The sequence below is a fragment of the Panthera tigris genome, chromosome B3 (assembly GCF_018350195.1).
Source record: "Panthera tigris isolate Pti1 chromosome B3, P.tigris_Pti1_mat1.1, whole genome shotgun sequence".
NCBI classification, from domain to species: Eukaryota; Metazoa; Chordata; class Mammalia; order Carnivora; family Felidae; genus Panthera; species Panthera tigris.
Window position 1 is genome coordinate 40,664,957 of NC_056665.1, and position 25,874 is coordinate 40,690,830.

The 25,874-nt window shown below is 39.1% G+C and overlaps 3 protein-coding genes across 29 annotated transcripts in view; 2 read left to right on the forward strand and 1 right to left on the reverse strand.

The window, feature by feature from the left end:
- The window catches only part of TRIP4 (thyroid hormone receptor interactor 4), an 83,321-nt gene extending 63,872 nt beyond the window's left edge, over nt 1-19,449 (reverse strand). For 3 of the 6 annotated variants that reach the window (XM_042988647.1, XM_042988646.1, XM_042988645.1), the window contains exons 1-2: nt 19,025-19,449; nt 18,265-18,355 (exon numbers count right to left, since the gene is read on the reverse strand). In XM_042988647.1, the coding sequence (XP_042844581.1) occupies nt 18,265-18,355; nt 19,025-19,355 (422 nt within the window). In that variant the 5' untranslated portion in view covers nt 19,356-19,449. Of the gene's footprint in view, nt 1-584; nt 731-760; nt 836-18,264; nt 18,356-19,024 lie in introns of those variants that run through there. The other 3 variants (XM_042988648.1, XM_042988649.1, XM_007084509.3) reach the window with 3 other exon arrangements.
- Nucleotides 807-13,699, forward strand: PCLAF (PCNA clamp associated factor). 2 transcript variants are annotated; one of them, XM_015538620.2, is made up of 6 exons: nt 807-911; nt 5,366-5,753; nt 6,059-6,139; nt 7,961-8,123; nt 11,899-11,936; nt 12,684-13,699. In XM_015538620.2, the coding sequence occupies exons 2-5, from the start codon at nt 5,708-5,710 to the stop codon at nt 11,909-11,911; spliced, it is 303 nt and encodes a 100-aa protein (XP_015394106.1). In that variant the 5' UTR covers nt 807-911; nt 5,366-5,707; the 3' UTR covers nt 11,912-11,936; nt 12,684-13,699. The 2 variants fall into 2 exon arrangements, with proteins under 2 accessions (XP_015394106.1, XP_007084570.1); XM_007084508.3 differs by lacking the exon at nt 11,899-11,936.
- The window catches only part of CSNK1G1 (casein kinase 1 gamma 1), a 173,684-nt gene continuing 166,460 nt past the window's right edge, over nt 18,651-25,874 (forward strand). For 5 of the 21 annotated variants that reach the window (XR_006218574.1, XR_006218575.1, XM_042988662.1 and 2 more), the window contains exon 1: nt 18,656-19,016. The gene's annotated coding sequence lies outside the window, so the exon portion shown is untranslated. Of the gene's footprint in view, nt 19,017-19,411; nt 19,490-22,934; nt 23,537-25,874 lie in introns of those variants that run through there. The other 16 variants (XR_006218577.1, XR_006218579.1, XR_006218578.1 and 13 more) reach the window with 8 other exon arrangements.

A 25,874-nucleotide genomic window follows, 5' to 3' on the forward strand; every position in this document is an offset into this window, starting at 1 on the left:
TAAAGATAAACTCTGCTCAGTATTCAGTTTACACATGAGGAAATTAAGGTACAGAGAGGAAAATTAGGTAGCCCAATATTCAAAAAAAAAAAAAAAAAGTTGCCCAAGATTCCAAAAGTGGTAAATGACAACAGAAAATAGAACCTGGGACTCCTCAGTCAGGAGCTATTTGCACCTTACTTCAGCCGCCTCCATTTAAAGTCCAGGTCCTATTTAATATTAAACACCACGCAGATCGGGCAAACTCAAATGCTCAGAGTAAGGAATTTTTGCAAAGATAATGTGGCTTGGCCCTTCTCTGCAGAATCTATCAGGAAATTGGCTCCAGGGACAGTCTTACAGGTTTAGTTATCAGAGATCTGGAGTTTTCCTAAGAAAAAAGGCCCCACCGACCGATTGTGGAGCCTGACACCCTGTCCCAGAAGCTGCACTGTAAAGCCGGAGGTCAAATTCGGCGCCTAGAGTCCCACAGCAGCCCTTCTATATTTTTTCACTCTCATCAACTTTTTAGTCTTCCCCTCTTCCCCTTTCAGCCAGTGCACATCCCAGAGGTCCCTCCCGCCTCAGACCCCAACCAGTCTCACTGCATGATCTCCTCGCTGACATCCAGGCCGAAAGTTTTCCTTAACTGCTGGGTACACCAGCCCACCAGCTGCTCCCGGGACGCCGCCCCTGCCACCGCCATTTTTCCCAGCCGGAACCAGCTGGGCTCCAACAGCCCTAAGTCCTGCACTGGACTAGTCCCCTTCGCAACACCAACCTCGTTCGCGCGGGTTCCGCCAGCCTGCACCGCCCCTCGCGGTTGTACCGCCTCAGCACAGATCCCTCCCACGTGTGCCGCCTCCTCCTTCCCGCTTCCTGGTGTGTTTATGCTGGAACCGGAGCTAATCTGCGCCTGATTTTTCTGCATGGTAAGATGTAGGACTCGAGAATCAGGAATTCGGTTGAGAAGACAGTGTAATTACCTATAAAAACTATAGTCGAGGAAAAGATAAAACAAAACTGTAATCTGAGAGGCCAGCTTTTAACTTGTTCTGGTTTTGAGGCACCTGGGTAAGGTTTAGTGGGCTAAGCATGGGACTCTTGATTCCTTCTCAAATCAGGATCTCCGAGTTCCTGGGATTCAGCCGGCTCTAGGACTCTTCACTGGCAGGTCGGGACCTGCTTGGGATTCTCTCTCTGACTCTCCCCTGCTTGCTTGCACTCTTGCTCGCTCACGCCCTCTCTCTCTGTCTGTCTCTCAAAATAAACTAACTTAAAAAAAAATTGCTCTAGTTTATGCAAAACATTTAAAATAGCACTTGCAAGCTAGAATAACTGCTTCAGGGATTTGCTTTGGTGGTCGTGGTTTTATTAATACTCTGTATGGTCTAATACTAGGTTCACGCTGCAAGAACCTTTTTCTATTGAATTTTTTTGAGCCAGGTCTTTTCCAGGAGGGCCAAAACAAGTCAGGAAGCTCCAGGAGGAAAAACTTGTAATATAACAGGTGTTATGATTTGGCTTTAAAGAACTTTGACATAAATTCTGAGTGATTTTTTTTTAAATTTATGTAATACTTTTTTTTGGCCAACAATGACTTCTCTTTCTAAATTTTGTGTTTAATTACAGTTAACATACAGTTATATTAGTTTCTGATGTACAATATAGTGATTTAACACTTCCGTCTAACACCTGGTGCTCATCACAAGTGCATTCCTTTTTTTAAATTTATTTAATATGAAATTTGTTGTCAAATTGGTTTCTATACAACACCCAGTGCTCATCCCAACAGGTGCCCTCCTCAGTGCCCACCACCCACTTTCCCCTCCCTCCCACCCTGTATCAGCCCTCAGTTTATTCCCAGTTTTTGAGAGTCTTTTATGGTTTGGCTCCCTCCCTAACTTTTTTTTCCCCCTTCCCCTCCCCCATGGTCTTCTGTTAAATTTTTCAGGACAAGTGCATTCCTTAATCCCCATCACCTATTTAACCTATTTGCCCACGCTGCAGTGATTTTTAAAGAGTCAAAGGTATTTCAACCCAAGAAGACCAAACTTGCATGTGTGTCAGTACTCTCTACTCCACTGGGACGATGGACTGATGAAAATTTAGCCAGACTATACTGGAGAGCTTTAACGTCCTCTGATATATTTCATCAATATATTTTTAAAAATATTTTATTTTTTAAGTAATCTCTACATCCAATGTGGGGCTGTAACTCAAAACCCTGATATCAAGAGCTGTGCTCCACTGACTGAGCCCATCAGATGCCCCCATTAATAAATTTAATTGGATGAGTTCGTTTTACATTTATAGGTTCTTCATTCCCATTAGGCCATCTAGACTGAGCAATTACATTAATTGGTTCCTGCTTCACCTTTTTATGCTAATGTTTCCACTGATATAAATGATCGAAATCATATAAGTGTATTGATGTACATTGGGTATAGATTGTCTTTGTTACTAATGGAAAATATATGATTTTCTAGCTTAAAAAAACCCAAATTCTCTCTGAATATTTATTAACAGTGGATACAAATTTTGTGTCTTCATAAAAATCTTCTACATTTTCTATATCTGTTCAGTTCCCATAATTTAAATGTTAACCTCTTGGGGTGCCTAGTGGCTCAGTCAGGTCCGACTCTTGATTTCTGCTCAGGTCATGATCTCAAGGTTCCTGAGGTCAAGCACCACATCCAACTCTGCACTGACAGCAAGAAGCCTGCTTAGAATTCTTTTTCCCTGTCTGCCCCTTCCCTGCTTGCACTTGCATGCATGCTCTCTAAATTAGTTAATTAATTAACAAACATTTTAAATGTTAATTTCTTGAAGACAGAGACTATGACAGGATTTTTTTTTTTTTTTTTACAATAGGGCTTAGCACATCATATAAATTATGATGAAATTATTAGGTCCTCAAGAATAAAGGTATTCTGGAGGTGCCTGGGTGATTCAATTGGTTGAATTGAGCTGACCTTCAGCTCAGGTCGTGATCTCCCGCTTTGTGAGTTCAAGCCCTGCCTTAGGGTTGCTGATGTCAGCATGTCAGCACAGATCCCTCTTTGGATCCTGTGTCCTCCTCTCCCTCTGTGGCCCTCCCTTGCTCATGCTCTCTCTTTCAAAAAATAAATAAAACGTTGAAAATTTTGTAAAGAATATGGGGCAGCTAGGTGGGCCACTCAGTTGGTGAAGCATCTGACTTTGGCTGAGGTCATGAGTTCCAGCCCTGCGTCTGGCTCTGTGCTGACAACCCAGAGCCTGGAGCCTGCTTTGGATTCTGTCTCTCCCTCTCTCTCTGCTCCATCCCACTCATGCTCTGTCCCTCTCTCTCAAAAATAAATAAACATTAAAAAAATTTTTTTTTAAGAATAAAGGTATTCTTTTTATTTAAAGCATATGTTAATTATTGCAATCTCTGGTTTGTAATATATGTCATATAATGCAATGCTATTTACAGTGATTATCATTTATTTTAAAAAAATTTTAATGTTTATTTATTTTTGAGAGAGACAGAGCACAAGTGGGGAAGGGGCAGAGAGAGAGAGAGAGAGAGGGGGAGAAAGAGAGAATCCAAAGTAGGCTCCAGTCTTAGAGCTGTCAGCACAGAGCCCAAAGAGGGGCTTGAACTCACAAACACTGAGATCATGACCTGAATTGAAGTTAGATACTTAACCAACTGAGCCACCCAGGTGCCTCCATTCTGCCTGAGCAAAGCAAGCACACCTATTTTACATGACTTAAAAGATTTTTTTTTTGTATAAGTTTAGGCAGATATTTCATACAAATGTACTACAACTTTTCTTAATGCCCTAGGCCTTTGACATTTTCAAGTTCACACCACGTAGTTCTCCGTATTTTATTTAAATAAAGGAAAAGCAAACCTCAAAGGAGAAGCTTTCCTCAAAGTAAACATTGAAATTAAAAACTTTTGCAGGGGGCCTGTGTGGCTCAATATGTTAAGCTTCCAACTTCAGCTCAGGTCATGATCTCGCAGTTGGTGAGTTTGAACCCTGCATTGGGCTCTGTGCTGACAGCTCAGAGCCTGGGGCCTGCTTTGGATTCTGTCTGTGTCTCCCTCTCTCTGCCCCTCCCCTGATCATACTCTGTGTGTGTCTCTTTCAAAAATAAATGTTAAAAATATTTTTTTAAAGAATATCTGCTAGAGATCACTGCTTGTTTCCTAATTTTTTACCCTAATATGTTTTCTTCCCTATTATTAAAAGACAAACATATAAACATAGCTATGGTAATAAACTGCTCATGTGTGCAAAGGTATATTTGCAATTATTTCTGGCCACTCACTTGGCATCTGAACTATGAGAAAGACCAGCAGATTCTCTATGCTGTTCTAATCTCTGCAGGGACCTGGGAAATGAGTTTGAATTAAGTAATTCAGGCCTTTGTAGAAGCCACTTTAACTGAAAAAGAAATAATGTGCATTCAAGAACGATTATGTATTGAGAGGTGTGTGATGACAAAGAAGAAAGGAATACCCTGAGGGTTGTTGATTTTTCTGGTAGGAATTCTAATGTAGTCTTAGACTCCAAGGTTTTTAGACAAAGCTACAGGTTATTTCCAATACATTTCCTGCTATTACAATATAATTAGTTAATTAATTGAATTATAATGTGATTAATGTAATTGTAATATAATATATAATTTCACCTGTTGTCTAGATCTTTTAAGATTCTTTAATTCTAAAACACAAAGTGGTTGTTGATTCTGTTGAAGTACTGACTAGCCTATTTTCTGAAAGTTCAAGCATAATTTATTGGAGAGAATTAATGCCGTGCATACACTTTTAGGATTGCCTTTCAAGTGAGCATTTAACAAAATACATCCCAAGGCAAGCTCATCTGATCATGTTTTATGCATGGTTTTCAGAGAGTGAAAATCACTCCCCAGGGGTATTGTAATTAGAAGATAGGCATAGGGATAGAAAATAGTGTTGAGTTCCTATTCTAGATTTATAATCACTGTATGCCAGGGATGTACCCTTAGCACGTTTGGCATATTTTTAAGGAACTCTGAGACCTTTTGGATCTTGGGAAGACGTTTAATTTGTTCTTTTTTATGTGTGTATATATATACAATTTACTGTTTTTTTTTTCTTTAGTTACAAGTTACCATACGGACTAAAAACGTAGAAAAGCCTCATAAATACCTTACTTTTCTAAAATTCCATAGAATTGTTTTGTTATGGACCTGGCAGAAAGAGTTCGTCTGAGGGTTTTTTTTTTTTTTAAGTTCTTTATTTTGATTTTCATTAAAAAATCCGCTTCATTTCAAGTTTCTCTTCCTGGAGTCAATTACATGGATTTCACCCTGTGGTAACTTTTGAAGAAATGTAACTCGCTGTCTTTCCTGGGTCTTCTTTTCAAAACAGGTCCATTTCCCTTACTTAGAATCTTAGCACTCACTCTTGGGGCGCCCCGAAAAAGCACCTTGGCACCTCCCACTTGGGGCGGGAACGAATCACAAGCTTCTGCAAAGTTGATGGACGGGACGGTACTGAGCCAAGCCTCGTTGCTGTCATCGCTGGACACTGGCGATTGGTTGCGGGGGTACGGCGCGGAACCAATGGGAGCGGCTTCCCGGGAGAGTCCGTGGAGCGCGCGGGAAAGAGACCAATATAAACTGTGGCGGGAGATTCGTTTTCGGGTCCTTGTCCAGTTAAACACCCTCGGTTGGGAAGTCATTGATTGCTCCCCTCTCCTCGCGTTTGAATATGGTGCGGACTAAAGCGGACAGTGTCCCAGGCACCTACAGAAAAGGTGAGGAGGTTGAGCAAGGCAGTGGGGGGCAGGGGGTTCTCCCGGCAGCCCCGCTGCGAGCGGGAGAGGCCAGGGCTCCCCACCGCCCTTTGAGCCAAATGGTCCAGCCGTTCAGGAAGCAGCGGCCTGGCCCCTTTACCAAGAGGGAGGAGCGGCACGGCCAGGGGATGGTTGGCCTGCTGTACTGCATCGCGGGGCTCTCCTCACCAGGTGGCGGGGTCGGGGACCGTGGTGAGAACGTGGCACTGAGACTCGGTGTCGGAACCTTACAGCCCTGTTTTGAATGCCTCCTTTCCTCTCCACAGTGGTGGCTTCTCGAGCTCCCAGGAAGGTGCTTGGTTCCTCCACTTCTGCCAGTAATTCCGCATCGCTTTCGTCGAGGAAAGGTAAAAAGCGCCCCTGCAACCTCTAGAGGAACCTTCTCCAAAGAGGATCAGGCCGGGCACCGCAGTTCTCCTGACCTGCAAGCCCCTTGACCCACCTTGGAATTTATTTTCCTGAGATTCTCACACTCGAGTTTCTTTCTTGCCCTCTGATACAGTGAGGGGGTTTTGGCTGCCTGACAGGTTGGGGTAAAGGTGGGGGTCACAAGGAAAAGAATCTCAGGCCTCAGGGTTAGGGATGGACACGATTTATCTTCAAACCTGTTTTTCTTTCCTAGTTTAGCGTTTTTATTTTTAATACTGACAGATGTCCTTTTCTTGTAGGAGGCTATTTAAGCTCTCTTTTACTAGATTAAGAATTAATCTAGTAGTTGACCGTGCTAATCAAGTTGTCTGCTTAGCTTAAACGTTTTTGTTTTCATTTCTGCATGTTTTTTTGTTTGTTTTTTGGCATGATGTCTGTGTGTGTGTGTTTTCCAACTGTGCAGCTCCTGATACCGCCTTTGGGACATTAGGAGGGAAAACTTGGCCCGATGAAATAGCTTCACACTACTCCTTCTGTGCAAGGAGAGGTTGAGAAAATACTGTGCCATCTGGTGCCTCATTCCTTTCCTAGGAAGTTGAGCAGTTAGGAAGATTAATTCCACAAGGCCTAGTTAAGAACATACAGGAAAGCACTGTGAAGAACTTCATGGGTTCTTAAGTTAACTTAAACTTCCCCCTGTTCCAAATTAGAAACAACTTACCAAAAAATATATGCATGTATGTAATAATTTGCTCTCTTTAGATATAAAGGAGCTGTAGGTCAAAAGTTTAAAGGTGATGAATTTATTGAGAATATTCCATACCCTGTACCATTAAATTCCAGTTAGGGCTACATCCCATTGTCTGGTCCACTGTTGTATTGCCAGAGTCAGCTGAATAGGCCCTTAATGAACTTATGTTAGCCAAATGCACCCCTTAAGGCATTTTAAAGATCTCTATTTTTTTTTTAAAGTTTATTTATTTATTTTTGAGGGAGAGAAAGCAGAGGAGGGGCAGAGAGAGAGGGAGAGGGAGAATCCCAAGCAGGCTCCAAACCGTCAGCACAGAGCCAGACCCAGGGATCAGACTCATAAACCTGGAGATCATGACCTGAGCTGAAATCAAGAGTCAGACTCTTGATCAACTGAGCCACCCAGGTTCCCTTTTTTTGTTTTCTTTAACTGGTAGAGTTTGTGACAAATGTGTTTAAAGCAAAAGATCTATGTAGTGACTCAGTAATTTGCTCATCTTGCTATTCTAACCATTATTTCATTAGGAGGCAGAAATTTTTCCTCTCTATTACTGTTTTAAAATAATCAGGAATCGGGGCACCTGGTTGGCTCAGTTGGTAGAGCATGTGACTATATCACGGTCATGAGTTCAAGCCCTAGATTGGACGTAGAACTTACTTTAAAAAAATCAGGACTTGGATTTACCTTATGAACTGAAAAGGAGCCAAGAGCTTTGAAAAGTGAAACCTAATTTTGTGGAAACTTTCACACTGCTGTATATTTGTTTTGCCTTTCACAGGTGCTTTAAGTAAATGACTTTGTTAAGTAAAATTTTGGTGGTTTACACTACACCGTGCTACCTCATATTAGGAAAAAATGTGTCATGCTTTAATATGACAATGGGTAAGACTATTTGAATAGTTATTTGTCATCTCACGTTTTCTAATTATTTTAAGATGAATGTAATACCATATACTCTTTAGATTTGATGTTAAAGAATTGTTTCCCTTTAAGGAATGGCAGTTGTATCCTTAGTTCTTACTTACTTCCATCTGTTTATATTTTATAGTTGAAAATAAGTATGCCGGAGGGAATCCAGTTTGTGTGCGCCCAACTCCCAAGTGGCAAAAAGGAATCGGAGAATTCTTTGGGCTGTCCCCTAAAGATTCTGACAAAGAGAATCGAATTCCTGAAGAGGCAGGAAGCAGTGGCTTAGGAAAAGCAAAAAGAAAGTAAGTTTCACATTCTGGAATATAAAGAAAATACTTACATTTTTAAAAAAATTTTTTTAATGTTTTATTTATTTTTGAGAGAGACAGAGTGCGAGTGGGGGAGGGGCAGGGAGCGAGGGAGACAACAGAAACTGAAACAGGCTCCAGGCTCTGAGCTGTTAGCACAGAGCCGGACTCAGGGCTCAAACCCATAAACTGTGAGATCATGACCTGAGCGGAAGTTGGATGCTTAACCGACTGAGTCACCCACGTGCCTGAAAATACTTATATTCTTGAAAATAAAAGATAAGTGGAAATTGAGTAACTTTGAAGTTTCTCCCTGAAAAGATAAGAAAACAGAAACCAGAGGTTTTTTCAAACTTGTACTACTCTCTTCTAAGTCACTCCCGAATTTCAAACATCAGTAAAAGGTATTATTTTTACTCCTTTCAGTCACCCAAAGAGGATCAGTTCCCAATCAGATGATGAGTGCTATATTATTAACCATGAACTTCCTGTCTTTATTTAATTTTTACTGTCTATTTTTTATAATCTTTTTTCAAAAAAGAAATTTCTATGTTGGTTTATCTAGCATCAATTCTATTATGTCCACACCTCAAAAAACCACTAGTTCAGCCTCTATAAGAAATAAATAACCAATGTAGAAAGGTTAGAAAATCCAGAAATTTAGGGGCGCCTGGGTGGCTCAGTTGGTTGAGCGTCCGACTTCAGCTCAGGTCACGATCTCGCGGTCCGTGAGTTCGAGCCCCGCATCGGGCTGTGGGCTGATGGCTCAGAGCCTGAAGCCTGCTTCCGATTCTGTGTCTCCCTCTCTCTCTGCCCCTCCCCCGTTCATGCTCTGTCTCTCTCTGTCTCAAAAATAAATAAAACGTTAAAAAAAAAGAATTAAAAAAAAAAAATCCAGAAACTTTCATCACTTAGAAAATCACAACTAACACCATGGTGTATTTTCTTTCCAACTTCTCTAAAAATACGTAAAAATATGTATTTTTATTTCCAACTTCTCTAAAAATACGTAAAAAATTTATTTTTAAAAATAAAACAAGGTGGGAATAAAACTGCATGCATACAAAGTTGAGTGTACACGCTTTTTAAAGAAGATTATTAAGTCATGCTTTTAAGCCTTTAATGTCAGGAATATGCTCATGACAGAGGTTAAGCAAAAATTCAGCACTCAAAAGTACAATTTTTATGCTGTAGAAACATACCAAGTATCAATAGCGATTATTTCTGGGTAAAAACCTCTCCTCCTACTCATTCAGTGCTACCAACTTTCAACAACAAACATACTTCTAAGAATTGGGACAAAAATAATGCTACTTGAAAAAAAAAAAGAGGCCAAGGAAAGCTGCTTTGTAAAAAATAGACTTATAAATAATAGGATCCAGGCTCTTTAAGCAATTTGGAAAAGTTGCGGTTCAAACACAAATTATTTGACTGGAGGTATGGGGAATGGTGAGCATGGGTGGCCACATGGTGCCATATCACTGTCATTATGCCCCTCAATTTAAGACCCTGCTAGCTCTCTCTCCTGTACCAGCCAGGAGCCTGTGATCATCCAGCACACCAAGCAGCAAGTCTGACCCAGGGCACAGTGACCAACGTGGGCAAGGGAATGGTGGCCATGCTCAGTCTGGGACTGCTGCTTCTGGCACTGCTCTATTGACACAGATTTATTCACGCGTTCCTTTAACTAGTATACCAGGTCCTCTGTCTGAGCCCACAATGTCCACCTGTGCCCTACAGTTAGCAGCCATTTTCCTTGTGGTCTTGCTTGCTTTTCTATATTTCTACTGTTAGACCCAGGCCAAAGAACTCTATTGTTCACCATTGCATATTCTAAAGCCCAATCCATATGGCAACTAGAAGTCCAATGTGACAAGGAAAACATAGGTCTTCATCAGATCTATTAATTCCACTCTTTATTAACACAGAAAATGTGAGTCCCCAATTGGACTGACTTACAGAGAATCTGAAGGATTTCACCAGATAACAAATGCTAATATTAAATCTGCTGGGAGTTTCACGTACAAGACTGAAGAGAGACAAACATTGAAAATTAATGATGTGACCAGGGGCACCTGGCTGGCTCCGACTTCAACTCAGGTCATGATCTCACAGTTCGTGAGTTTGAGCCCCATGTCTGGCTCTGTGCTGACAGCTCAGAGGCTGTAGCCTGCTTTGGATTCTGTGTCTTCCTCTCTCTGCTCCTCCCTTGCTCAAGCTCTGTCTCTGTCTCTCAAAAATGAATAAACATTAAAAAAAATTTTTTTTTAAAGAAATAGACACTCCATGAAATTTTTGGTTCACGTTTTCACACACTGATGCTTAAATGTTACAGTATCCAGTATGGCCATAATAGGCTTAAGATGTGTTAAATCGGGGCACCTGGGTGGCTCAGTCGGTTGAGCGACCAACTTTGGCTCAGGTCATGATCTCATAGTTTGTCAGTTCGAGCCCTGCATTGGGCTCTGTGCTGACAGCTCAGAGCCTGGAGCCTGCTTCTGATTCTGTCTCCCTCTCTCTGTCCCTCCCCCACTCATGCTCTGTCTCTGTCTCAGAAATAAATAAACATTAAAAAAAAAAAAAGTGTTAAATCAAGTTAAACCTTATTTATTTATTTATTTGTTTGTTTGTTTATTTATTTAGTACAAGTGGGAAAGGGGCAGAGAGAGAGAGAGAGGAAAAGAGAAAAATCCCAAGCAGGCTCCATGGGGCTCAATGCAGGGCTTATCATGAACCATGATATCCTTACCTGAGTTGAAATCAAGAGTTGGATGCTTAACTGACTAATCCTCCAGGCACCCTAGATTTTTTTTTTTTTTAAGTAATCTCTACACTCAATGTGGGGCTCAAACCTATAATCCCGAGATCGAGAGTCACGGGCTGACTCATCAATGCTCCACGGACTGAACCAACCAGGCATACCTTTTTGGCAATCTTTACACCCAACATGGGGTTCAAACTTAACAACTCTGAAGTCATGAGTTGTATGCTCTTCTGACTAAGCCAGCCAGGCTCCCCTGTTATGAGATATTTAAAAGGAATATCAAACTATAGAACAGTAACTAAATTTTGGATTTTAATAGACTTGCTTTCATGATCCTGTAAGTTTATTCCAGTTCCCTGTCACTGTTTGGTACCTTGTTCTTTCTCATTCTGATATGACAGGCTAATAGTCAATATTAGGTCTAGAATATATTACAACCCTCTTGAATTATTTGTGACTTCTACTAAGGAAACAAAATATTTGGCAATGTAGCCAAATATGACTACATTGATCATCATAACAATAAAACCTATACTATAGGCTTTCAATTATATGGAGAAAAATTACACATATATTCTCATAAAGAATTTTGATCCATGGTGTAATAAAATTTGTGACATAAAACTAAGTAATAGAGGTTTATATTATTCCTTTAGGCCCCTTGCTTAGATTTGTTTGTTGAAGAAAGTTGTATCTCTTTATTGATAGTAAATCAATAGATTTATTTTTGATAGTAGATAATAAATTATCAGTTTATCAGAAGGAATTCTGCTATAAACTCCCTAATTTATAATCTGAAACATGGCTACTCCTATGGCTTTATTTTTCTCACAGAGGCAGGGTAAAACTCCTTTCAGTTGCATGGGAGGGAATTCAGAATCAAGAAAAACTATCTACTTAACACCTTGAATAGAAAGAACTATGATACGTAAAGTACAGCAGGTCCTTGCCAAAAGTATGCTTGGCTTATGATCGTGTTCATTTGTTAACTTGATTTACTTCCAGGAAAACACAATGAAGACCTCTTGGTAATCTAATAGTAGGTAAGTCAAAGGTAGTCTCATACCAAGTTAGAATACCTTTGTTTTAGCTTCCTTCTTTCACTACCTAGCTCTATGACCATTTAGGCTTATGGGATCTAATTTGAAAACTGCTTATTTCAGAATAGATCTCACAGATCTTCATCAGCTCTAAAATTCTGAATTATGGTGAAGTTTTTAATTGACTTTCCTCTATAAAAAGTGTAATGAGTACAAAATGGCTTTGGGGTAATGTAAATTATTTTTCAAAAGCTGCAACTACCATATGCAAACTTAACCAATTTTGAGATTTTTTCCAATTAGGTAATATGTTTATATGGTTCAAAAGGACATACAGTTAAATATGACAACTTGGTATGTTTTCTCTGCTCAAATGGATTGGTTAATTTTTTTGCTTTTTTATTATCACACAGTCCTTACTGTATGAAGGATTGATTATACTGTTTATTAATCCACTTAACCTGTTGAAAGAAGATGCTATAGAATTAGAGATTCCATTTTTAATAAAAATAGCAATATATCCTAAAGGAGAAACATTCATCTGACAACTTAACAAGTAAAATAAAGATTTTGTTGCTCTGGTACTTGGAATTTTTAGGTGTTGGTCAACTAATGGAGTTTAATTTTCTCTCATTTCTATTCACTTGATGAGACCCATTGCACTATTAAGCTTCATGATTTATATAGGTTGATAACTTTTTTTTTTAGCAGTTGATATTCAGGTGACTGAGTTCTCTATTCTTTTCACAGAGCACGTCCTTTGCCACCTGATCACACAGATGACGAAAAAGAATAGAACTCTCTTAATTCATCCTTGACTAATGTCTCCTGTTTATTATTCTAGGATGTAAATTTGGATAAATGTATTTGTTCCAATTAGCTTTGCTGAATAGGCATTTAATTTAAAAAATGAGGCTTATATAGAGTTACTCAAAAGCAAGTAATTATGATATTGGAGAATTTGTAAGATTCGTTATGGTTACTTACCTTGGTATTCAATATAACGCAGTATTTGGTTTCTTTTACCTGTTATTAAGCTTCTTTTTCTTGCTAAAAATTAATCATTGAATGGTGTTCTAATTACAAATCTGCTGCATTTGAGATTTTCTTAGATCTTTGTACTGCTGCCATTTTTATTGGCGTTTGATTATTAGAATGGTGCCGTATTTTTGTTCCTTTTATTTGCTTTAAGAAGCAGAGTTAGATTTTTGCACATTAAAAAAATTCAGTATTAATTAAACTGAACCTAACCCTTTTTAAGAAAGAGGGCCAAAGATGCAATGTTGAGGAAATTTGGATGGCTATGTATCTTCTCCTTAAGAGCAATATGGCCTGAGGATTTAAACAGTTGATAAAGTTTCTAACAACAACAAAGCAGGTAAAATAAGAATTTTAGAATTAGACAGGAAGATTTCATAGACTACATTAAAAGAGAGAAATTTTCCTAGAAATGCATTTGATTCAGTATCATAAAATACAACCTTTTGGGCCTGTACTTTTCAAGTTGGAAATCAATAAAACATAAAAGGCAAATCATGCCATAAATCCAGAGGTATGTCTAGAGTCCTTAGAGCTACCATTATATATTTTAAGATAACCAGGGGTATAATTAAAGAGGTGGGTATAATATAACTTAGTAACTGATATTCTTGCTTCCTTATCACACTTTTTGCTTCCTGATATTCTGTTGTCTAAGTTTATCATGTTTTAACAAGTATGTTCTTCTGAAGTTTGTTTTTAATAAATGAATACTTATTTTCACAATAGATTATCCATTTGTGTGCTTCCTAAGATTACCTCCTACTAGATAGTTCTTTGTTTTTCCTTCCAAATACAAATCAGTGCATTGATCTGATTTTATCAACTTCCAAACTAAGTTTTGATGATTGTAGATTATATTTTTTTGCTTTGTCTTTTAGAGATGGATATTAAACAGAATGTTACCAAATTGAGAGCCAAGTTTTTATCCTTAGTACTTCCTTGATAATTAGTTTTCTTATTAAGGAGTAGCTCAAACCAACTCTATCAAAGTCAAGTTTTGATGGATCTGAAATCTGATTTGCTAGTTTTCACTGATGGAGAGAGAAACTTTATGGTGCTGTGTGCAATGAAGTCTAATACTGATATGTAATTGTTTCTAAAAAAATTTGACCTAAAGTACCTAGTCTTTCCAAATATACAACATATGATGATGTCTCACTTTAATTAGGCAAAGATTCCATGTAATCTGTTTCATTGTCAAAACTTTTGTGAAAGATTGGCAACTTAGCCTCTTCTAAACATAAGGGAAGTACAGACTCCCTGTTTCCATTGAAAATTGAATCAAAAAATAAAATTTATACATTAAAAAGATAATTAAACTTAAGTTTGTAATTTCATACCCTTCACAAAGTTAATCTGGTTTTTCTCTTTGGTTTGTTAAAATTATGTTATATTATTTATTTATTTATTTATTTATTAAAAAAAATATTTTTTATTGTTTATTATTCTTGAGAGAGAGACAGAGAGACAGACAGAGAACAAGCAGGGAAGAGGCAGAGAAAGAGGGAGACACAGAATCTGAAGCAGGCTCCAGGCTCTGAGCACTCAGGACAGAGCCGGATGCAGGGCTCGAACTCACAGACCATGAGATCATGACCTGAGCTGTAGTCAGCTGCCCAACCAACTGAGCCACCCAGGCGCCCCATGGTTTGTTAAAATTATTAATACTAGTGTAAATATCTTTGCCAGTGATTAAAACTACTTTTCTGGGATTTTTGAACATTGTGAGGATCATATGTATTTTGTGTTTATCTAATTTCACAAAGGAAGAGCAATGCTGTAGTGAGAGTTGTACAGTGTGCTCAAAGAGTTATTTATGGACAAATGCTTATTTTTTTAAATAGCAGAAAATAAAGCCTAAATTAACTGAACTTTTCCATATATATATATATATATATATATATATATATATACACACACTGCTTACAGATTTCACTGTACTTAGAATATGTCATGCTAATTCACTTTTGGAAAAATCGAATGTTCAGCTGGGCCTTGGTCCAACCAAAATTGTTATAATGGTTCTTTTTACCTTTGAGGATAGCATATGGAGGTGGAAGAGATCCTTACTAAATCAAAACTTCATTGAACAAGAACTCGTCTTGTTCAACTAAAGCCAGTTACAGCTGTTCATTAGGTGAACTGTTTTATTAGTTGGAAACTCTAATTATGAAAAATGTTATGAGTTAAAAATTAGAATTTCTCTAATTCCCCTCCTCTTGGTTCTGTCCTTGAAATAACGCATAACAACTTACTCCTTCCACATTACAACCTTTAGGTATTTCAAGATAGCTATTACATCTTTAGCCTTTAGCCTTCTCTTCCTAAGGCTAAACATTGTATTGTTTATATCACATGTATCTTAAGTGAGTCCTTATGTTAGGAGCTATGTCTTTTGTGTTATATATTGCTTAGACATTTAAGTAGTAAATTGGGCTACATTTCTTCTAGCTGATCCCAAGTATTCACTAACTGTTACACTCTAGTTTTGGTATCGTTTAGAATATTTAAATATTAATTTACTTTAGGAATACTTAAATATTAATGATTGAGTAACAGTGTTAGTGGGTTTTTTTTTTAATGTTTACTTGTTTTTGAGAGAGAGAGAGTATGAGCCGGGAAAGGTCAGAGAGAGGGGGAGACACAGAATCTGAAGCAGGCTCCAGGCTCTGAGCTATCAGCACAGAGCCCAATGTGGGGCTTTAACTCATCAGCTGTGACATCATGGCCTGAGCCGAAGTTGGCCGCTTAACCAACTGAACCATCCAGGCACCCCTGAGTGTTAGATTTTTTTTTAATCATTTAAAAAAATTCTTTACTTATTTTTAAAATAATCTCTATACTAATGTGGAGCTCAAACTCATGACCCGGAGATTAAGAGTTGCATGCTCTTCTGACAGCCAGCTAGTCTCCCCAGGTTTTTAAAAAATAAATGTTAGAGATCCTAATTTTTTTAAGTTAATTTATTTTTGAGAGAGAGAAAGAGAGAGAGCGGGAGAGGGGCAGAAAGAGAGAGAGAGAGAATCCCAAGCAGGGTCCACACTGTCAGCATGGAGCCCGATGTGGGGCTCAAACTCAAACAGTGAAATCATGACCTGAGCCAAAACCAAGAGCCCAACGCTTAACTCCACCACCAAGGAGCCCATGATACCCTAATTTTCTTAAATGATTACAAGGGACAATTAAAAAAAAAATGAAAAAAGCTTTCAAGAGATTGGGGGAAAAGACCAGAGGTCCCATATTGATCTACAGGATGAAAGAACTGTTCTGACTTTGAAGGCTATTTGACATCTAGGCCAGATCTGAGAGAACTGTCTTAGTTATGGTTCATATTAAGAAAACTCCTCCAGTACTGCTCACAAAATCCTAAAAATGTAGTTAAACCCACATAGCTAGTTTTAGGTGTGGATTTTGCTGCACAACTTTAGAGGTCTCCAAGCAATGACTATGCTGAAAATGATAGAATTATAGAAGTTATATGATGACCAGTTAGTAATTAAACGAGTTATTCATACACCTATACAAAAGCAGCTGAATTGTAAAATAGAACTGTAGGAAGAGAGGATTTAAATGAATGCTTTAATAACTCATTTCCTCAGGCAGTGGGAAAAATGAATGATGCACAGGAACCTGCATTTCTATACTACCACGTTTAATCTTAACTACCCAATAAAGTATTTCTTTCTATAGAGCACATTTACCATAATCATGTTTTAAGGTTTAGAGACATCTAAGTCCACCATAGTTTCAGATAAATCATTGCTCATTGGGCTCAATAGTTTTATTTGTTTTTCTAATTAAATTTTTTATTCTGTTGGCAATTGAAATGCTATCATCTATTTTGTCATGTCACAGGTTTAAAACTTGTCATCCACCTACAGCCAGGTTTGTTTTTTTGTTTTTTTAATTTTTATTTTTTTAAGTAATCTCCATACCCAACGTGGGACTTGAACTTGCATGCTCTACTGACTGAGCCAGCCAGGCACTCCTTTAAAAGCAGCTATTAGTTACTGGGTGTATTCAGATTCCACTTGAAAATTTTGTGTGTGTATACTCTCACATATTTGCATGTCCATGGCAAGGGTAAACCACCTACTACTGACTTTTGATTCTCAAGTGATTTCCTAAAGCTTTTGCTGAACTGTCTAGGGTAAACCAATTTCATGCCGTCTCATGTGTACAGGAAACCAACAGACCTGCTCTCTTTTAAGTTACCAAAGCTCATTTCCTCTGCCTCAGATGAGGTGAACAACAGTTTAATATCGGTGACTAAGAGGCTATCATGACCAATAAAATGAGGCCAGCAGTTGCAAGCACATTCATGGCCATGGAATAGAGAACAGATTCAGGAGCTACTCAAGCTTTACTGCCTTTTTTTTGTTTTTTTAAGTTTATTTATTTATTTTGAGAGAGAGAGAGCAGGGGAGGGGCAGAGACAGGGAGAGACAGAATCCCAGGTAGGCTCTGCGCCCGTGCAAGACTTGAACTCACCAACCCTGAGATCATGACCTGAACCGTTATCAAGAGTCGGATGCCTAACCAACTGAGCCACCCAGGTGCCCCCAAGCTTTACTGTTTTAAGCAGACATATTCAAGATAAGTAAGTCCATCCAAGATTTGTACTAGTTTTTTTCTGAATGCTCAACTACATTTCTCTGAATATTTAACTACCACTGATATGGGTCATTTTTCTTTTTTATTTTCTTTTTATTTTTTTAAATGTTTATTTTACTTTTGAGAGAGAGAAAGAGACAGAGTGCAGGCGGTGGAGATGCAGAGGGAAAGGGAGACACAGAATCTGAAGCAGGCTCCAGGATCTGAGCTGTCAGCACAGAGCTCTACATGGGTCTGGAACTCAAACTGTGAGGTCACGACCTGAGCGGAAGTCAGATGCTTAACCCACTAAACCACCTCAACACACCCCCTGTTACGGGTCAATTTTCTAAAGATATGATTAATCATTTTGGGTTTTATGATAGCCCATAGTTTCCTCAAATACTTTCAAAACCCAGATCACCCTGACAGAAGAATAAATGAGGTCTCCTAACATTTTCCTTCTCCACAGTGTAGGTATGAAAGTTTATTTTGAGTGGAGGATTAAACGTCTTCCTCCTTCCCCAGTTTGATTACTGGCTTCTTTTGACCTTTTCTCATTTTTAAGGATCAGAATTATTCTACTCGATTGATAGCCAATCGTTGTTTTTCCTCCATTTAAGCGAGGTTATTTCCAGATCGTACACAAACGTATGCAATCCTCACAGAAGAGAGGTGAAGACAAAACTTTTCTCACCGTTCGGTTTCAGAGGCTGTCACAGAAGAACCAAGTGCCTGAAAAAGCTTTCGTAGCATTGAAGATTTTTTAAAACCCAGTTGAAACATAACTGAAAATCCACAAGAGGGAGATGCTTGCTAAATCGCCAGAAAATAACTCCTACAAGGGACCAGACAGAGCCTTAGGAAGAGCCAATAGGTCGGCCTGGGACTCAAGGCGGGAGGGAGCAGGTGTATACAGTGGCTGGAGATTGGCGGGGAGTGCCGCAGCTGAAGGGAAAAGCAAGTTGGGCTGCGTGTCTTTGGTACCTAAGAGTGTGTCTCGTCTAAGACCAGGAGCAAAAGGTAAAAGGGTGTCGCCAAAGATGAGCACCCACTCCTAGCTACCTTCTGGTAGTCCCAAAAGAAATGGGGGTGGTTGTCTTTGAAGGTACTTCCGCTTAGCAACCCCACGCGGTTGCTAGGGAGGGGCCGTAGCCTGGATGACCCGGAAGTGATGGTGTCCATTTCTCACTGCCTGCTTTAAGTTCGTCCTATCGGGAGCGCCAGGGTACTCTGTGCCCGGCCGAGGGTGGGGCCAGCACTAGTGGTTCCGGCTCGGCTTCTATAGCCCCTCGGCTCCTCGCTTTCCCCCTCCCCTCCCGCACCTCTCCTCCCTCCCGCTCCTGGGAAAGAGAGGAGCCACCGCTGCGGGTGGGTAGGGAAGCACTCGGAGCCTCCGGGAGGGGACCGAGCCCGCCCCTTCTGCGCCTCTGAGTACCGCCGGACCAGGTACTCACTCCGGCTTCGATGGGGTCCGGGAGGCAGGAGCCTGGGGGTGTGCGTGTCTGTAGGGGCTGGTGGGGGGCCCTTCTCCGGGTTGGGGAGGGGGCCGGCGGAGATCCTGGGTGGGGCGCAGGCCGGCGTGTTTGTGGCGGCTAGCGGGGGTGGAATGGAGGGTTTGGGGGACCCCGCTGGCAGAGAGTGTCGGGTGGCCAGCTCGAGGTTGTGGAGGAGGCGCCCCCTCGGATGCAGAGTTCGGCCGGAGTGGACCGGGAGTTTGCCCCCTGGAGGATTCGCTCTGAAAGGGGGAGCATCCTCGGGCCAAAAGGGGAGCATGGACCTCGTCATAGTGGTTAGGGCAATTCCTTGCTTCCCTTGCCTACCCTCCTGAAACGGAGCACTGCTTTCAGGGTTGTGGGGGGTTGTTAGTCGGCTGGGCACCGCGGGGAGCCGCCCTTGGCTGAGCTAGGGCAGAAGAGTGGGTAAGGAGACCTCTCTCCACCCAACTTCCGTGTGCTTCTTCCACTTCTTCCTTTACTGCTCTCTCGCCCCAGAGTCCTTATCGGAGCGGTACCCCCAAGTGGGCAAACATCACAACCTATATGAGAGGGTGGAACTGGGTTCGTTGCCCCTAAATGATACTTCAAATGTTTGGAAAGTGCCAGAATGGCATATTTAACCAGGTATCCCAGCTCGATATTGAATCTGGTATAAATTGTCTTAGAAAAGTGCAGTACGGAAAAGCACCAAACTACAGGCTAGTCGGGTATAGCCTTGTTTGGTAGATATGCATGTTTGTAAAAAATAGGTTGGGGGAACTATATAGATATAGAGGTCTAGGCGAGACATGTTGAGGCAAGCCTCTTTTTCCAATCTGTTTCTTATCTGCCTGTAAGCCTGTTCTAGTTTAAATGAAGCAGAAAGACCCTCTTCATTTATATTTCAATTAGCGACTGAATTGTAGGTACTATGGTAATAGATGTCCCAGAATAGATAGGTAAACGTTCAGAGACTAGATGCTCTGCTTTTGAGCCTGTCTCTTAATCTTTTAAGGAGATAATTGTGGTCAAGTGGAAGTATTGGCTTTGAGATAGGTAAATCTGGGATTGAACCCAGACTATGCCACTGGCTAGTTGTTGACCTTGGGCAAGTCATGGGACCTACCAGAGATTTAGTTTCTTCGTAAGCAGAATGAGTAAAAAATTTTACCAGTATTTTAAGAGAGTGTGTGTGTGTGTGTGTGTGTGTGTGTTTGTGTGTGTGTTGTATTTAAAGAACAGTCCACTTCAAATGGAAGCACCTTCTAACTGAAAGATCAGTTATTATCATTAATCTCACACAGTCAAGGTAGCCCAATTTTGTGGAATGAGGTTTGAGACAGGAAGTGAATGGATAATATTGCAAAAGCATATGTATACAACAGGGCTTTCAATGGCTTCTAGAGATTGATCATAAGTAGCAGGAAATTCAATGATCAGATGTTTCTGTAAACTCTAAATAAAGGACAGTATATGCACTTACTGAAGTGAGCAATATTGTTTCTCTCAGATTTTTCTCAGATTTGTAATGTGTCTAGTGTAGATTGATAGAAAGATATTTAAAGAGTAATGTACAGGGGAGGCTGGGTGGCTCATTTGGTTAAGCTGCCCTCTTCGGCTCAGGTCATGATCTCTTGGTTCATGAGTTAGAGCCTTGTGTCAGACTCTGTGCTGACAGTTCAGAGCCTGGAGCCTGCTTCAGATTCTGTGTCTCCCTCTTTCTCTGCCCTCCCACTGCTCGCTCACTCTCTCTCTGAAACAAATAAACATTAAGAAAAAAGTAATGTATATAAATGTTTTTAAAGTTTTTAATTCCAGTTAGTTAACATACAGTATTATTTTAGTTTCAGGTGAACAATATAGTAATTCATCACTTCCATATGTACAACACATAGATATTTTGATTAAGTTCATATGTCTCTGCAGAGAATTAAAATTGGGGCATAAACTAGAAAATAGTTGCGATTTTAAGATTAACATCAACATCAGTAGCATGACTCATCTTAATTAGACTTAAACTATTAGCAGTACTTATAGAATTCTTATGTGTAATTCTGTAAAACAAGTGAAAATGGAATGAATTTCTGCCTTTAAAGCCTTCATAATGAGAATGTAGAACTAAATCTCAGAAACTGTCTTTATGTTGATCACTTTATAGATTTAAAATGATACAGTTACACGTAACCCATTATATCAGATTACCAAATAATATATTTTGCTTTGTAATGTAAGCTGTAGTTAATAATTTTTAAATGTACTTTATACTCAGTATAAGTCAAATCATTTGCTTTAATAAGATTTTTTATGTGTGGAAAGTGGGCATAAAGTTGGTAATTCATTATCACTTTTTAGAGTGGTTTATAGGTTTTACATATTTTAAGAGAAATTTTCAAATAAATTTCTTTCCCGTGTCTCTGTTCACAGAGTTCAACTTTTTTTTTTTTTTTTTTTTTTTTTTAAATAAAAGTCTGAACTCTATGGAGCATTGGGTGGCTTAGTTGGTTAAGCGCCCATCTCTTGATTTCCGCTCAGGTCATGATCTCAAAAATAAATAAACATTAAAAAAAAAAACAACTCTCTAACTATATTGCATGCTCTTTGAAGTAGAAATACTATCTTAAATTTTATCTGCCATTGCAGCTACATAACAGGCACCAAATAAATGTTGGTCCAATTGAAAAATGGCTGGATATATACAGACCATTAGGACACTTCTCAGTGAGCTTTTCTACTCAAAGTATGTGGTCATTCCAAGGATCTTTGCAGTTGTCCTTTAGGAAATTTGCTTGTCAGGAAATCTAAAAAATGACTAAACCCTTTTCAGTATACATCTCTTGGATGATCTCAAAAAGTTTGAGGAAAGATTGGGAAGGTTTATATACCACATACGAGAATCATGTAAGGAACAAAGTACAGTTAATTTTATCAGTGCTGCCAAATTAGTAGTGAAAGAGTTACCGTGGAAATGTTTTAAAAATGCCAAACAGTGCTTTACTCAAACCAAATGAATATTCTTCCAGAGCTTGTTCCTATTTTAAAGTATATTACTTTCTGCAGATATGATTTGGTCTCTAATAAGGATAAATAATCACTGTATAAAGAAAAAAACGGTTGATATCACAGACAAACTTTAATATCGCCAGTCTTGGTAGAAACTGCTTCAATGGCTTTAGATAAGTGGAAGTAGATTTTCATGAAAGAACTGTAGAATTTGTGGAATGATAGTTTTTCTCTTTTTAACATCTTTCTTATCTCTACTCATTTCTGCCTAAGATAGAAACTTTGAGACGCTGGGAGGGGGAAAAAGTGAATTTACTTCAGAATTACCATTTTAAGTATGTGGATTACTTATTTGGAGAGCTAAATTGGATTTTGACATTATTGGGATTGTGTTCAAGATGGACTCAGGGAAAAAAAAAAATCAGATGCCATCTGTTTCAGATTCCTTATTCCCTCACCCCTTCGTGTTTTATGGCTTTGAATTCAACAGATTATTTTTCAAAACTAAAAATCCTCAGTAGATTTAGTTTATATAATTTCAGCTATATCAATGAACATATAACTAATAGAACTTGCATGTTTATATTGAGTTACACAAAAAGATCACAGACAATGGTTAAAAGTAATTTAAACTACCTGACTATTAAGTAGCTTCTTGTATCTTGGTCATCATTGACTTAATAAACCATTTTTGTCAGAAATACTTGTTGGTGGAAGTTGCTTTAAAAAAATTGGGTAATGGAGTTACAGAATAAATATTTTTTAGTCCTTGATGTTGCCACTTACAGAAGAGAAGTTTCTGCTGAGGATTTTTTCATTTTAGTGATAAGTCTATTTAAACTTAGGCTTTCAGCAGGGAGTTTGGCCTTACCATATACCAGCTGCTATTGTTTTCATCTAAATGGCACCATACACTTCATAGGGCGCATACTTGCCATTTTTCAGTTTGGATCTTAATAAATCCTGAGGATAGGCTTTTGGGTTTACTGAGCTGGAAAAGACCATAACTTGTTTAGGTTATAGTACTTGGCACCTGGCATGGACCAGAAATACCCAAGCATCTTTGAGAAACTATAAAGTAGTACCAGTGTAGTATCTGAGACATGGCCTGAAGAGAGACCAATCTGGATAGAAGAGAGCCATGTTTTATCTGCAGCAGGAATATTCTGGTATTGTAAGAGCACTGATGGACTGCCCCTGTATCGTTTAGTCTGTTCCTCACCAGAAGCTCCAAGTGTGCAATGTAGTTATGGCAAGGGCTGGGGTGTCAGGGATGGGAATTGTTCTTCAATAATTGCTAACCCATCACAATGGAGGCGTAGACATATTGGGGAAAGGGATATTCTCTTGGATTTTGCCTTGGCCAGAGAAGCTGACTGAACAGGTAGCCATTGCCTTTGCCATCCAAGAGGACTTGGTACTACCAACACCTCTAGGTGCCGGGTAAGCCTGTCAAAACAACGTGGTTTGATGGCTTCATCAAAATAACAGGTAAATTTTCCAAGGAACAATAGCATTGGACCCACATTGATTTCTATAGGTTACACTTTTTTTTTTTTTTAAGTTTACTTACTTATATTGAGAGTGAGAGAGAACAGGAGCAAGGGAGGGACAGAGAGAGAGGGAGAGAGAAAATCCCAAGCTCCGTACTGAGCATGGAGCCAGATGTGGGGCTTAATCCCATGACCCACAAGATCATGACCTGAGCCATTATCAAGAATCAGACGCTTAACTGACTGCCACCCAGGTGCCCCTTTGGCTTACATTTTCTAACCTAGAAAAAGGGGTGTTGAGGACTTACGGGCCTCTGAATAAATACCATGCATTTATGTTCCTCTTAATAAGCTTATAAATACGTTTTGTCTTCTGGTATTAATGAGTCACGTGAAAATGTGTGTGCGTGTGCACGCGTGCACCCATGATAATCACTGGATCTCATTTTAATTCTTCATCCCAAATTGCTAACCATACCTGTGGTGAAGCAGCTTCCTAGCTGGACTTTTTCTCCATTTCCTAGAGGTCACTCTCTCATGTAAGTGATAGTGAGCAGGGATATAACCAATGCCAGGAAAAAGGCAATGAGATTGAAATAAATTTTTTTAAATTTATATAAATTGATTTAAATTAGATTTTATTTCACGTTAATTTCTTTAATTTTTCTCAAATTTCTGTAGCCTAAAGTAGTGATGTCTACTGTTTGAGATGTGGATGCCCAGTTTTTTTTATTCAAATATTTTTTTTCACAGTTTTAGATTTACAGAATAATTGAGCAGATAGAGTTCCATATCTCTCCTTATCCACAAAACTGCACTCCCTCCATTTCCTCTATTATTAACATCTCTTGTTAGTGTGGTACATTAGTTACAATTAATGTACCAATATTGATAACATTAACTGTAGTTTCGTTAAGGTTTACTCTTTGTGTCATATAGTTCTGTGGGTTTTAACAACCTCATAATAATATGTATCTACAGTTTTATATAGAAGAGTTTTTACCACCCTAAAAATCTGTTGTTTTTTTTTTATATTTATTTTGAGAGAGCACATACACACACGTATGGGGTGGGGGGAAGGACAGAGAACTAAGAGAGAATCCCAAGCAGACCCTACTGTGTCAGTGCAGAGTCCAATGCAGGGTTCAATCTCATGAACTGTGAGATCATGACCTGAGTTGAAGTGTGACTCTTAACTGACTGACCCACCCAGGCACCTGTTTTTTGCTTTTTGTTTTTTTAATGTTTATTTATTTTGAGAGAGAGTGAGAGCGAGAGAGAGCTAGCTAGCAAGTGACCATGTGTGTGAACGGGAGACTGGCAGAGAGAATCCCAAGCAGGCTCCTTGCTGTCAGCCCAGAACTTGACATGGGACTTAATCTCACAAATCCTGAGATCATGACCTGAGCCAAAATCAAGAGTCAGATGCTTAACTGGCTGAGCCACCCAAGTGCCCTCTAAGTTGTATTTGTTAACTAGAATTCACTTTCAGTTCGCTTTATTAACTATCCTTTCCTGGACTTAGAGGACACCTTACGTTATCCAAAGCATCTTAATCTTAATTGGTATTTTGACCTTCAGATATTCTGGTTATCTGAGGTATGATGCAAAAACTGTTTAAAAACTCCATATTTGGTAGGTTTTAATTTGCTTTTTCACCTAGTTAATTAATAATAGACCCAAGGGACAATCTGTGTGAAAGCACTTACACTTTGTAGAGATAGATGCTCTCCAAATCAATCAGGGTGTAAGCTCACTTTGTTTTTAATGGGATCCATCTGGCTAATGCTTGTGTTTCTTGACTTTCATAGATTATGGGATCATAAAGCTAAAAGAAAACATAGAGATGGTCTAGTTAGACCCTTTCACTTTTTAGTGGAGATTACTGAAATGCAGGGAGACTAAGTGACTCACTCAAGATGATCTAGCTATAAAGAGTCAGACTGGAACACGTATCTCCAGACCCCCAGTCCAGTCATCTTTTTTTATAATACACAAGTTCATTCATTTTAGTGAATGAAGAAATTATGATTTTATAAGAAGTACATTTTCTAGAAATTCTATACTACGTAGTGAATTCAAGATTTTGGTTGAATTCCTAGTTAATTTCTGAAATGTTGAGTGTGTATTTCTTAAAGTACCGGTGTCACTGGATCTTTAGTTAAGAGCAAATTTGTCGTTTTTCACATTTTAGATAGAAATCGGCCAATTAAAAAATAACAAAGATATTATAGCTTGTATTTAGTAAGCACACTTTCGGCTGCATTAAAATGAATCTTACTGTATTTTTTTTTGCACAGTGGAGATAATTTGTTAATATTTAATGTCATAAAGCA